Source organism: Tigriopus californicus, chromosome 8 (assembly GCF_007210705.1).
Source record: "Tigriopus californicus strain San Diego chromosome 8, Tcal_SD_v2.1, whole genome shotgun sequence".
NCBI lineage: Eukaryota > Metazoa > Arthropoda > Copepoda > Harpacticoida > Harpacticidae > Tigriopus > Tigriopus californicus.
Genome location: NC_081447.1, coordinates 8,068,747 through 8,082,446, shown reverse-complemented (window position 1 = coordinate 8,082,446; position 13,700 = coordinate 8,068,747). Strand labels below are relative to the sequence as shown.

The 13,700-nt window shown below is 45.1% G+C and overlaps 5 protein-coding genes across 8 annotated transcripts; 4 read left to right on the top strand and 1 right to left on the bottom strand.

The window, feature by feature from the left end:
• Positions 1-148: 148 nt before the first annotated feature.
• On the bottom strand, positions 149-427 carry LOC131884567 (mitochondrial import inner membrane translocase subunit Tim10-like; the record flags this gene model as incomplete). The annotated part of the gene is given in 1 exon segment (XM_059232395.1): positions 149-427. A coding segment is annotated over 1 exon segment (243 nt), but the record flags the coding sequence as incomplete, so codon positions are not given.
• Positions 428-1,985, top strand: LOC131884566 (SUN domain-containing protein 1-like). Its single transcript, XM_059232394.1, has one exon. The coding sequence runs from the start codon at positions 1,040-1,042 to the stop codon at positions 1,829-1,831; it is 792 nt and encodes a 263-aa protein (XP_059088377.1). The 5' UTR covers positions 428-1,039; the 3' UTR covers positions 1,832-1,985.
• Positions 1,986-2,068: 83 nt separating this feature from the next.
• LOC131884564 (uncharacterized) lies at positions 2,069-3,346 on the top strand. Its single transcript, XM_059232391.1, has one exon. The coding sequence runs from the start codon at positions 2,208-2,210 to the stop codon at positions 3,324-3,326; it is 1,119 nt and encodes a 372-aa protein (XP_059088374.1). The 5' UTR covers positions 2,069-2,207; the 3' UTR covers positions 3,327-3,346.
• A 132-nt stretch (positions 3,347-3,478) lies between these two features.
• LOC131884565 (uncharacterized) lies at positions 3,479-5,718 on the top strand. 2 transcript variants are annotated; one of them, XM_059232393.1, is made up of 5 exons: positions 3,479-4,048; positions 4,132-4,219; positions 4,282-4,387; positions 4,612-4,898; positions 5,496-5,718. In XM_059232393.1, the coding sequence occupies exons 1-5, from the start codon at positions 3,724-3,726 to the stop codon at positions 5,695-5,697; spliced, it is 1,008 nt and encodes a 335-aa protein (XP_059088376.1). In that variant the 5' UTR covers positions 3,479-3,723; the 3' UTR covers positions 5,698-5,718. The 2 variants fall into 2 exon arrangements, with proteins under 2 accessions (XP_059088376.1, XP_059088375.1); XM_059232392.1 differs by having other exon boundaries at positions 3,479-4,060.
• An 83-nt stretch (positions 5,719-5,801) lies between these two features.
• Positions 5,802-10,256, top strand: LOC131884562 (uncharacterized). 3 transcript variants are annotated; one of them, XM_059232389.1, is made up of 4 exons: positions 5,802-6,973; positions 7,136-9,334; positions 9,424-9,842; positions 9,940-10,256. In XM_059232389.1, exons 1-4 carry the CDS (start codon positions 5,890-5,892, stop codon positions 10,075-10,077), a joined length of 3,840 nt encoding a protein of 1,279 aa, XP_059088372.1. In that variant the 5' UTR covers positions 5,802-5,889; the 3' UTR covers positions 10,078-10,256. The 3 variants fall into 3 exon arrangements, with proteins under 3 accessions (XP_059088372.1, XP_059088371.1, XP_059088373.1); XM_059232390.1 differs by having other exon boundaries at positions 6,490-6,546; positions 6,648-9,334; XM_059232388.1 differs by having other exon boundaries at positions 5,802-9,334.
• The last annotated feature ends 3,444 nt before the right edge of the window (positions 10,257-13,700 follow it).

The following is a 13,700-nucleotide window of genomic DNA, read 5'->3' as shown; positions in this document are numbered from 1 at the left end:
CCTGGCTGCGGCAAGTAACGAACAAACTATTTATTTCTCGATCCATCGTGGTCATCCGCGGACAGGCAAAAGCAAACGTGCGGATCAATCAGGGACTGTAGTATTGGCATGGGGGCACGCGAAAATCCGGCTAGCTGGGAGTGGCCAAGCCCCCTGCGCCCACGCGCTGTTGGAAGTCTTGATCGCGCATGGAGATTTCGGTGAGCTTTTTGCCGATCTTCTCGTGCACGTCCAAGTACTTGGCCACGCACCGATCGATGCATACGGACTCGCCTTTCTGCAGGTCGGGCTCTCGGTACTTAGGCGGTACACATTTCTTGTGGCAAGCATTAGTCAAACGCGCGTACATGTCGGTCATCATTTCAATTTCGAGATCCTGGACTAGCTTCATCTTGCTCTCGTCTAGCCCGGCCAAGGCGGGGGCATGACCAAGTCTTAGTCGAGCGCCTGGTGGCCCACCCCAACTTTCAAAACGTGCTCCGCCGCGTGTCAGTCCGTCAAGTCGAGGATTTGACCCGTCAACTGGAAGCCGTAGAGCGGCAGAAGGTGGCCCAAGTCGAGGCTCAGCTTCAGAGCGTACTGGAACGGGGCGAGCGGGAAAAGCGAAGACTGGAAGCGGAGATTGAACACATTCAAACACGCCGTCAGACTGAGATTGGACGGCAATTGGCCCAGATCGAAGCCCAAGCCCAAGCGCGCGTGGATCAGGCCCTTCTGGAGCTAGAGGAACGGACTGCGGCCTGGCAAAACCAACTGGAAGAGCACCGGCGGCTCAGGGAGGGGATGGGGTTCGGTGAGCCATTTGGGCGATTTGGATCGTGGTGTGCAGAAACTCGCTGAAAGGGAAACGGCCTTACGCGATCAGATTGCCGCCTGTTGCTCATCGTCCGAAAATATTCGATCTGAAATCGAATCCTTGGCCGCTGATTGGTTCCAAGATCTAGCCGCGGGTCAAAATCCACTCTTTCAAGAACTGCAAACCAATTTGGTGGGCTCATGTCTAACCAAGGAGGAGGCCCAGTCGTTAACCCAAGGACAAATGGCTGATCTGACTGATTCCCTCCAACGGGCGTGGCTCGCTGATCTCACCCAGCATTCCTCTTCGACCTTGCGACAAACTGCCCGTGAAGTTATCGAAGAAACGGATCTGGGAGCCCAAATCCGCGAAAGTGTTCGCGCCGAGTACGAAAAATTGTCGTTGAATGGGACTGTGCCCAACGAGGGTTCCCCGCCAGATCAGGTTCAAACGTTGGTTGATCATGCCTTGCGCATTTACGACGCGGACAAGACGGGTCGGTTTGATTACGCCCAAGAATCCATCGGTGGTTCTGTTTTAACCACGCGTTGTACCGAAACGTATGACTCTGTCAGTGCCGTGTATTCCGTTTTCGGTATTCCCATTTGGTGGGAAAAGAACACCCCGCGGACGATTTTGCAACCCGGCGCCAATCCGGGCCAATGTTGGGCTTTCAAAGGTTCACTCGGCTCGGTGGTGATCCAATTGAGTGAGCGAATTACCGTTCACGCCGTGACACTAGAGCACATGCCCAAAATGGTGTCTCCTACCAATTCGATTGAATCCGCGCCCAAGCAATTCGAGATTTTTGGATTAACCGACGTCCATGATGAATCGCCCTTGTCATTAGGAAACTTCACCTACATGGACGATGGCAATTCTCTGCAGACGTTTCCCATTCATCAACACCAAGATCGTGAATTCAATATTGTGGAAATGAAGATCCTTTCCAACCATGGCCATATGTTGTATACTTGTATCTACCGACTTAGAGTTCATGGCTCGACAACGATCTCAAAACCGCAGGAACACTAGCAATTTGCCCGTTCGACGGCAACCATTTCAAAATCCCGAAGAGCTGTGATATCCTGAAACCGATTAATGTTTCTATACAGATTTGCAATCTATTAACCTTTTCACAACAGTCTATTAATCTTTTCAAAAATATAACCCAAGATAAGAGCATTGATTCCCTCGTCATGGATTATGTGTTACGTAAGCAATTTTCCGTTCCTCTCAAGCCATCCATCGACAGTATTGTTGGCCTCCTCCATCAACCTTGGCGATCGACGAAATGATCTTGACCTTGAATAGAAAACGAGTTCATCTTTTCTCGGAAGGAAAGGAATTTTCTAGCGTGCGACATCAACAGGCATAAATTTCAGGATTTGTCTCTTCAGTAACATTCCTGATGTCGTCCCACTCACCCTGGATTTTGCTTTTGGCGGCGATCATTTGTCCCGCCCTCATCCATGCGGACTTATGTTGGAAACCAGGTTCCAATCCATTCTACGGTCAACCCAAAGCCTTGCGAGTCGATCTCGAACACGTTCATTTAGAGTGGGCGCACATATTTGGTGGATCAGGCTGTCAAAATGTGGACTTCATGATCAAATCCCATCCCCGATTCAAACCCTCCCAATACAAACTGTCGGATTTTACGCTGAAAGCCCAACGATCCGCTCTGGTGAAGGTGGAAAAGGGTGTCGACTACGTGTTTCAGATCATTGCTCGTGAAAACAAGGGACCGCAATTAGGAATCGATTACAAATATTCGCCCATGGTAACAAGCTACGCCACAGACTTTCAAGGACCTTCCGTCCAAATACACTCATCTCAAAATGGACCTCCGATTACCCATGAAACCACGAGAGTCGTTCCCCCGCAAACCCCGTCAGCTTATCAGAAGCCTCAAACACGAGCCTTGACGCCTCGAGACCAATCAGAGGACACTCAATCACCAGCCTCGTCCTTGTCCAAATTGGATCACTGCCTCCCGGTCTTGAATGACTTGAACGGATTTGGCCACGGGTCCCAACGTCAGAAGGACCGAATCATCGTCAATTTCATCCGCTACATGAATCGACAGCCCTTTCAGTTGGTTCAAGACTTCCTAGCCACCAAAAAGGGATGCGATGCCAGTCATCACAAAGGATATCTCCGGACTTGCCAAGGTCAAACCCGATGTTGCTCCTCGCCCTGGTCTTCGTGCGAGGAGACGGGGGCCCAATCGTCGTGCTCCGTGGATTTTGCCAACTGTGATGGGCGATGCATTCCCCAGAAATGGGTGGGAGATGGATGGCCCGATTGCTTGGACGGGTCCGACGAAATCTCATTGCAATCGGAAGACCGACATCAATATCGGGCGTTCTCACAAGATCTGACTTGCTTGCATTGCTCGGCCGTGGTGTTGAGCTCGATTTCCATGTGCTCCAATTCGGGTCAAGGAGTGTCCCACGAGTGTGTCGAGGACATGATGGGTTCCGGAGGATGTAATGACTGTATTCAAGACTTCCTGCCCCATGAATAAAAAACGAAAACCAATCAGTCTATCGAGTTTGATCCTTCCCAATGGTCAAGGTAGCAAATGAAATACAGTACCCGGTGTTAGGCTTAATAAAGAGCTATTAGGCAACATTCAACTATGTTAATACGAAAGTTAAAAACAAGTCTTTTGATGCCCGTCGGTTCAGCGCCAATTTTTGAGCTCTATCCAGGTCGGAGGTTTCGGGCGGGACGGTAGCACCATTGATAGCACTCATAGCAGCCCCTTGGGCTCGGCAGAATGACGAGAATGACCAAGCCTGACTCCCTCCCCTCAACATGCTTTGATCGAGCCAAGTTTTCCAGCCACACAGGAGGGTCCTGCATGGAAGGAGGGAGGGAGCTAGGGAGCAGAATTGGCAGAGCTCAGCTGATAGGGATTGATGTGGATCGACGGGATTGACATAAAGTACGACACAGACACACACACCAGTAGAAGATATTGTGGGTATCATCACTTGTATCATCATCTATTACATCGCTGTGTTTGTTCCTCCTGGTTACACGTGGTTCCCCCTGGTTTGTCCGGGGTTTTCCTGGATGCATCCGAGAGCCTCCTTACCACACTTGAGGATTACGGCACAGGAAGGGGCCAAAGGAAGGCTCCACTCTCCACCAGGAAAATGTCTTGGGCCTCTCTCCCCATGAGAAGGGTCAGGTCGAAGTCATCTCAAAATCACATCACCTCAACATTGGGATCGATTTCGAGTAGGGATCATGGTCAGCTTAATTTACTTTATACTCCTCAGAGCGTGGAGCTTTGATTGTGTTTGATCTTTTTTTCACTTTAGCACTACGAGAGGCTCGACATCCGTGCCAAACCGTTCCAAAGTCAAGTACTCGTGCTGTGACTCCCATTGATTGGGTTCATCTAAACAGGTTTCAATGTTGAGACGGGTTTGGTTTTTCTTGCAAGTTTGTCATCCGTGATGTTTTTGTAGCGATCATGTATGGACTTCGCGAGGAAAGACCCCTGGTTCCATTTTCTCGAATCTGATCCGAACGACCAACACGGATGTTCGGAAGTATTTGAGACGAAATTCCCGGGTAAGCGAAACAGGTGGGAAACCAATGTTTCTCTTTGGGTCGCACATGTTTAGGTTGGAAAACCATCCACAAGGACCACATCCAATGAGATAAGCGAGTCTCCCCATTTCAAGATTAAGAGATTGGAACTTTTCATCACTATCTTAAATAGTCATTATTGCAATTTACCTACGGTTTTAGAAGACGGTTCATTTATTCATTTAGCTTTATCCTCTCATTCAAAGATGTGCACCATTCCCTGGAGTGGCCCTCAGCCATGCTGGATCCTTGAAGATCCCGGAATTCGTTGGCCAGTCATTTATGGTAGTTGTCGGCATTTCTCGTCTCAACTCCCACCTCAGAAAGCCGATGAGGTCAAGGCCCCGCCAGGGCAGGCCGCATCCGACCCGCCCACATTGAGTAAACGGCAGCTTTTGAAACAAGCTGTGAAGGACTACGGATCGACCGTTCTCGTATTCCACGTTGGCATTTCCTTGGCGTCATTGGGAGGCTTTTACGCTGGAGTAGCCAGGTACGTACAGATTGTACGTACGTTATAAAAAGCCTCGTTTTTTTTAAATTCAAATGTAATGTGCTTAAGAAGCGCGATTCTGCTTAGGACTTGATGATGATAACACAAGACTTCCTTTTCCTCCCATCATGAATGCGGTTCAGAATTACCGAACAAGAACCAGGGTTGATTACGTTCAAAACAAAATGAAAGGAACTGAAGTTCTGATTGCCTTGGTTTGAAATAAAGTTAGTTTTGATTGCTTTTAGAAAGCATATAAATTAAAATGCATTATATCACATTTCAATGCTCGTTTTCTGCGGTTTATCTGAAGAATATCGAAGGGTGTTTTAAAACTTTGCCTAACTAGTAAGGTGATATGAAAAGATTAATTCAATCATATACGTTATAAAACACTCATAGGAAGTCGAAGAAGATATCACCATCAAATTTTAATTCAGGTGTAAGGTCAGCTACTTTTAGTCTGCTTCAAAAAGCTCGTAATTCAATTTCATTTTCAAATTGCTTTTGAAATTAAATTCGAACTAAAGGCAATGAATTTGATGTTACTGGAGGCTTCTGTTATCGATTTACCGAAATCCTTTTATTCTATTTTAGCGGGATCGATATGGTGTCGATTGTGTCGCATATTCCCTTCATTGGATCCAAAATTGCCACGAGCGACATCGGAACGGGCGCCACTACATTCGTGGTGGCGTATGCCGTCCATAAGTGCTTTGCTCCCGTGAGAATTAGCATTACACTCACATCCACGCCTTTCATTGTCAATTATCTTCGACGTAAGGGAGTGCTGAAATAAAGCGCATTTCTTTAAAATGGATTTTGAAGCCATCAAACAGGGAAAAATAATTTCGATAAGCAAAACTATGGCAACGGAAGAAACGTGACAAACGTTGTCCTCTTATCAAAGGAGACTCAAGGCACAACAAATGTTAGTTTTGCAATTGATTTCAGAAACCAACCATCCTCAGTGTGGTTAGCATTTTCCAACATGGGGAAAAATTTCGTTTTCATTGTTCACCTTTTGTGCATCTTGGCCATGATTTTACCTATAATTGATGCTTCTTCGTGTGAGGAGATCAAGTACAACGAAACTGACAAGAAAGCTTGGACTGATATGGAAAAAAACCTGACAGTTGAAGTGAATGATAAGAATGATCAGATTACGATCAATGCGGTTTCGAATAACATTCAAAAACATCTGGAGGTAACTGATTATCTAAAAAATTGCACCTCTGGGCTATTTGTGAATATCTCTTTGCCGCAAAGCAGCACCTTCAACGTTAGTTTTAGAGATCTCGGTCAAAAGATTGAGAAATCCCTTCGCCTTGACCCATGCACGAACGTCAGTGTGAGAATTACAGCTGTCTTCAACCGGAAGAATGCCTCTTTTACAAATTCTCCATTTGTCATCCGACGGAGTTTGTTGACAAAACCAAACGTGCAGGATCTAAACGTGACTGTTCCAACCGAATCCATTACCACCTTCAGCGCACACCTCAAGGTGTTTGGAATTGATAGGAAATGTGAATCGTGGACAACAGCAGTTATGATCGAGTGTCCCGCGACCCATCATAGAATGAATAAAACCTATAATCAAACTATCCACATTGAGCAACTATGTCCAGGGACAACCCACAAATGCAACGTTAGTGTACAACAACACAATTCCCAATGGAACCAAATGAGTTCCACTCGACTTGCGATAATCTCAACAAATGAAGTGAATCTTTCATTCACTCCCCACAGTCGTCAAATCGATGTTCAAGTTCCTGCGGAGTTGTCAAACTATAGATATGAATTGAAGATCCAAAATTCCTCATTGAATCAAAGTAACAAATTTCAACTGAAGGGCTTGCACCCTAATCAAGAATACCTAATATCATTGAAAGTCGAGGGAACAGTCGGTGGAACAGTCGGTGGAAACTCTGCCCTATGCCAATATGAAAAGAGTTGGCTGATTCGCACGCTAGAAGAAAAACCAGAGGGTTCACCCACAGTTTTAAAACAAAATGTCGCATTGGAGCCCTTTTCCATTACCGTCCACTGGAACTACGACAACGTCAACCTAAATGGTAATCTAACCAAGTTTACGCTTTATTATGAATGCAAATCCTACCGCGACGAAACGCCTTGTTGCTCGAAAAAAAATGAAGTTAAAGAAGAAGAAATCTTTGAAAACTTTACTGAAAATTCGAGAGTAATTACGGATTTATTTCCATATTCCCAATATGAAGTGAAAGTGGCAGTATCGAATTCACTATTTACGAGTGATTGGAGTTCATCGGTAGTCTACCTAACGGCGCCAAGCATTCAAATCACGGAAGAACATTATTTTGTGCGTGCTTTACGTAATGGAGTTAACATTACACTGGATCTCGAACCTGAGCTTTATTCCGGGAAAATCAACGGCACTCTTTTTCGCAAAAACGAAGCATATGGAATCGAGAAGAGGTTTGAGTTAGACTATGATTCATTTCTAAACGATGAACATTTTACCCTTGATCACGATATCAAGCCGTGCTTTGGCTACAATATTTGCATGAATCTAACCATTGACAATCAGTCAAACAAAACATTATGTGCCAATACTACTACAATTCCGCCCAATGTTCCCAGAAGTCCCAATATTAGCATCGATCAAAATGAAAATGGCCAGCGCACGATCACGATCAAGACAACTGACAAAGGTAATTGCAAACCGGATTTTTACGAAATTCAATGGACAAGCATTCCTTCGAATTCTTCAGATGGGAAATATTGTAAAAATGTGCAGCGCGAGCAAATCCCTAATGTGACATATCAAAGCGTGGAGACGAAAAGACAACTTCCAAATTTGATTGCTAATAGCGACATACGTTTTGCAGTTCGTGGCCATAATAATCACTCTTGGGGTGATTCTAGTTACCTAGATTATAAAACTATCCCATCCTTGAGGGATGTCAATATAACTGTTAGGCCAAAACCGAGTGAAAACACCATCGAGCTTTTATCATTTACCATCTGCCCAAACCAAGGTCAACTCTCCGAGACAGTTCTGACATGCAGCCTAAAGAATCTATCTAAGAAAACATCTGAGGAGGGTGAGTGCCATAACTTGAAAGCCAAGGAAGAGTATCATTTTTGTGTGACTTTTAAGCTTCAAGCCACGTCTAGTTCCAAAAAGGTTTGCCAATTTGTACATACTATTTGCAACGCCATCAGTGCACCCAAGACTGTGTTGACGTCTGTATCGCCAATGGAGGCTTTGACTCCTTTTAACCCATTTTTACAAGCTCGAGTGAAATTGCCGTCCAACGCATTCCTCAACAGTACAAGCGTCATCGAATTGGAGCTTGTAGGTGCTACTTCGGAGTCGGCAATTCCCTTAACCTTTGCGCGTGATATAGTCATTACTACAAGGCCGACTTTGCAACCCGGAGAGACGATTGAGTTGGCGGTGAAGGCTCTGGGATGCAAGAACGATGAAACCACAAACACCGTTCGAACTCAAACTCAAACCATCGAGGCTGCTTTGATTCAAATCGAGCCTAGAGTCGTGGAAATCGCCACAGGCCGATGCACGGTGAAAGTGTCGGAGTCGGTGGCCAATTTATGCTTTCTCAAGAGCACAACCTACCAAATAGGCATGAATCTGTTTTCAATGGAGGACTTATTTAAAGCGAATTCCAGCAATTCTTGCGTAGGTCCCGCTCTTCGGAATCGTGTCAACAAAACGGGCATCAATATCGAATTCAATTCAACATTGGCAATGCTTCCAATCCAAATTCATTACAAATACAAAAGTCAGACTGTTCTGATGTACTCGGATGTAATTGAATTTCGACTACTAACGTCTCCTCTAAGAGCCGTACGTATTCTTTTGGCCCTACTTTTTGCCATGATATGTGCTTTCGTATATTGGTTAGTCAAATACGACGGAGCACAAACATTGGACAAATTCTTTCGGAGGATTAAAGAGTGCTATTTCAATCTACAATTAAGCCTGCCAAAGCACTCTAATCGGTCTGTGGAACCAACTCCTCTCATTCAAAGTGCTCCATCTTCCCCGATTGCCATCAAAATGTTTGACCAACGCATTCGAGAGCCCAATTTCAATCTGAATGTGGATTATTCAAACATTCAATCCTGGGATGTTGAAGTGAACATTCCCAAAACATCTAAAAGCGTCGGGCAAGGCGTTCCACGTTCCTCGTTGGGGACAAGTTTGAATCGGTACAGTAACATCATCCCGTATAATCACAGCCGAGTGATCCTGAAGACTCCTGTGGACGGCAAGGACTATGTGAATGCCAGCTGGATCCGGAACCACCAAGGAGAAAGACGTTTTATTGCTACTCAAGGGCCTCTGCCCGAAACAAGGCAAGCGTTTTGGCAGATGATCCTAGATTACAAAGTTAGTCTCATTGTCATGGTCACACGACTGAAAGAAGGAGGTACGTGGGAATAAATGACCAACCGCTTGCTTTGGCATAGACGCTTTCCAAGCACGTTGTCTTTTCCTAATTTCACCCTGACTCTCTAGGTAATGTTAAATGTCATCAATATTGGCCAGGGAAACATGAGCGTCAATTTGGGCCCATTCAAGTGGTTTCCACGAAGAAATCCAAAAGAGAGTTCCACTTGAAGGGCCTTGCTTTGGACCACCTTCGAGTCACTAAGGGCGATCATACCATCAACGTAAGGCATTTGCAGTATCAGGAGTGGCCAGATCATGGCGTGCCGGAAAGTCCCGATTCAGTTTTGGAGCTCAGGCAAGCCATGAATGCGTTGATGGTGAGCTCCGACCCACTCTCACCTATTGTGGTCCACTGCTCGGCTGGAGTGGGACGAACTGGAACTTTGATCGGCTTGGATAATATATTAAATCGAATAGAGGAGGGAGCAACGCATATTGATGTGCCTCGAGTGGTTTGCCAGATGAGAGAGGACCGATGTTTGATGGTAAAGTATAACCCATTCATACAAATTCTAATTCTGCATGCATGGAAAAAGCGTTTCAATCAATGAATCACGCAACATCGTATTGTCTCGATTCCAGGTTCAGCAACCCGTACAGTATCGATTCTTGGTAATGGCAGTCGCCAAATATATCACATCAATGCCACGCGAACACGAAAATTCCCACGAGAACGAGGAAGAATGTGAATATGATTACATTTACCATGACGATATATGATGGCTGTATAGCTTTTTAAGGCATCCGCTTTGGTTTTTTTGTCATTAATACACCGTTCGAGTTAAAAGTTAAAAGACACGCGCTTTCCTCATTCCCTCGTTTTCATAAACGCCGTCCGTCTGATGTTTCCAAAGCTAAGGAGGCTTTGAAAGTTGACATCAAGATTTACAAGTTCCTTTATTTCGTTCTCGGCACTGCCCCTGGATACGGCAGGCATGTGTTTTGGCTGAACAAGGGCTCAACCAACTTTCCCCGTTGAGAGTGAGGCCTTTGAAGTCTGCTCGTTGTGGCCTGAATCAAATTTGTTATCTACCCCTACGTTTAGTGCTTTGATCTTTTTCCCCAGTCCACACTCCACAATCGTTTGGACATGGCCCCGGCTAGTAAAGTGTGACGTGTGAGGTGCACATTTGACAGTGTGCAACACTACTATACTCGTGGTAGATGTTCGTTGACATGTCGCAAAATTTGCCAAGGCAAACGAATTCAACAAAGATGGTAGAGTGAAAAAGAGAGACCCGACCCAGATCCTTTTTCAACCCTCAATGGATGGACAACTTACCTTTTCTTCGACAACCACCTGGGTTTGCCCGTTTTTAGCTTCAAAAGACAGAGATCAATAGCCAGCCATCCATTCTAGGAGAAAAGACGATCACGTATCTATGTAGTTGACACACCAAGGGTATTTTATGACAGGTTGGCAATCACAGTCGCCGTGGCAATTGTAGTCTAAAACGTCTTCATTTTGGGGACTCAACCTCATCAAGGTTGAGGGTGAGGTCCGTTGATTCTATCCTCGCAAGGTGCAACTGTCGAGCAATTGAACGGAGTAATGGTGACTGCCAGGATAATCGTGGTTCTGGCATCAGACGATGGAAGAGTAGATTGTCTGGTCCACTCAAACTTGGAACAGGGTGCTAAATTGCCGCTAAATTGAAGCCAAACTAACAACCAGACCCATCCGCAAGGAAGGACCCATTTCAACCTCTATAAAGCACACCGACCACCTTAATCGATCGGGTTTCAAATACACGAGTTTCTTGATCAGTTCCCGTCCTTCCAACATTGGAGCATTGGAGAAGATATTCACTCATGAGGAGAATAAGTAGGGCCAAAAGTAGCTTGAAATAATGTCTGTGTTGACAACTGACGTGAGTTGTGATCATATCCCCCTGGAAACTCTGGGCTGTCTACTCGACTGGATAGTAAGCTGGAAAATACGGTGAGTACGGTGGGCCTCTTTGGAGGCGCAGTCGCTTCTCTCGTGAACTGGACCCGTGATTGGTTTCTACGTTGACTTGTGTAGTTCAGTGGCTGAAAGGAAACTTGCCTTCAATACACAAGAAAAGAAGCGCTTGTAAATTGAATCATAGTGCAGGAATCCTTGCATGCATAAAATGTCACAATTTTCAACCCAAACGTGATCCAATGTCTTTTGTTTCGGTTCCCTGATTCTTGGATCAACGGTGTTAAGATGAACCAAGAAAAATCTGACACTATGTGAAATTCAATTTGATATAGAGATATGAAATGCAGAATGCCAAAAGAGCCCGCTCTGCTGGGCGCGTTTGTCACTTTTGCCGGTTACAACAGAGACATTTTCACGTGCTTGTTCACCGCAAAACGCACGTCTTGTAATTACCTCAATGCTCGAACTACGGACATAGACCATACATCATAGGGTACGGACAAGCTTGAACTGTAGGACCACCCAAGTCGATCCCGAAAGCTTCAAATTCGAACTGATGTACTCCCCTACCTCCCCCTTCTCTCTATCTGAGATCTAAAGAGCTCGACTACGTTCACTCCGGCGAGTGTGGGCTGGTGGGCTTTTCTCCTCCTTCTTCCTCGTTTCATGATTGGTTTACCAAACATCCATGCAGGCACATTCATGGGCCAGTGAGAATTGTACACAACAATGAGCGGATACATAGTTAAGCAAAACCATTGAGGAAGGAGGAGGGAGCGGAAGCGGATTCGTGTTTGAAAGTAGATCATCTCTCCCGTCATGAGAGTGTGGACGCCCTTCGTAGGATGTATGTGTACATTAGGTACTGCATGTGGTAAGAGCGATAACCATTTGCAGGTGATAGCAGAGAACAACACATCGTGTAAATCTCGAGTCGGAAAATCGTAATATCATGTTGGAGCTACCCGGGCATTAAGTTAAGGAGATGATCTTAGGAAAAGTTAAAACAACGGCAACCACGCGGCGTTCAAGTCTTGGCCAACACCTGCCAAGCGGCCCATGGTTTTCATTGCAACCGAGGCACGTGATCATAACGAAAGGCTCCAGAAAGCTAAAGCCTCCAATAGACAATCTCGATTTGTCATCAATGATCACACTAAAACCATGATGGCATGGAGCATGCATGAGCCGCTGGAATATGAAAGTGGACGCTCAGGTTGAAAATCAGCTAATTAGATATTCTGTATATTTAGGGAACAGAGCTATTTTAAGCTTTGAGAAAGGCATAGCTTCTGATCCAGCCGTTCAATCAAGCCGAAAGTTAAAGTACCCAATTGTAGCGACCTGAGGCCGCTTTGAAGAAGCACATAATATGTTTGTTAGACTTCTAACAAGATTTCGAAATGTTTTTTTCGACCTTTGCAACCCCCTCCATGTTCCAGTGGTTCATTCACAAATCTATTAGATAGGACGATAGTTTTGTGAATAGTTTAGGGTCCAATTCCATTGGACGGTCTAAGGGGAACAAATCATTGGAGCGCGTTTAATAATGTGTGCACATGGCATCAAATATCGACGATTGGGTGTTGCCCTGACGGCTGGATGGAGCAAGGGGAATCCCAATTTGAGATCTCGTTGCGACGAAGGCATCATCCTGATTGTCGACCCCACATAAACCTCATAGTCATGTATGTATTCAGCTATGACACAGAAAATGGTTCCAAGTACGGCTCTATCGGCTCATCGTTGGTACCAAATATGGGGGGAGAGAGAGAGAGAGAGATTGAGAGAGAAATGCCATTGACTGTGCTAGGCCAGCTAAGGCGGACACGTGCGGGTTCGAAAAGGGCAACCCAAGTTACCTCCTTAATGACTTTCAAAACGGAAACCGCTTGGCTACATATTTTCATTTATTTTGATGGGCGTAACCTCTGTTCATTGAGGGCTCAATGCCTTTCGTTAACATTCTACTTGTAATAGAAGTATGATGTATGATTCTAAAAAATTCCCTTGATTCCGTTCTGAAAATAGTCATGAAACAACGTTTATTTCCACATTTGAAACATTTGGGATATGATAAAAGGCAATTACAAGATTTTTTTCGCATGGTCTTGATATCTTAGAACTTCTCTGAGGGATTTCGATTCGACTTCTTTCCACTTTGGAATGATCCAGAAATTTTCTTCACGCCATTTGGGATGTGATCTCACTCATTTCACCATCGAGTCATTCTCACGGTTCCATTGTGAGCTCACCAGAATTTTGGAGTACACGAATATGCACAGACAAGTGAGAGAAACTCATTGCGACGTAATTAATGTAATAATATGTTACCCGCACCAATGGGTAAAGCTTTGTGTATGAGTGGATAATTACAGTCACTCTTAATCACACACAATCGGATGGAAATCCTCTACCTAACAGGCACACACTC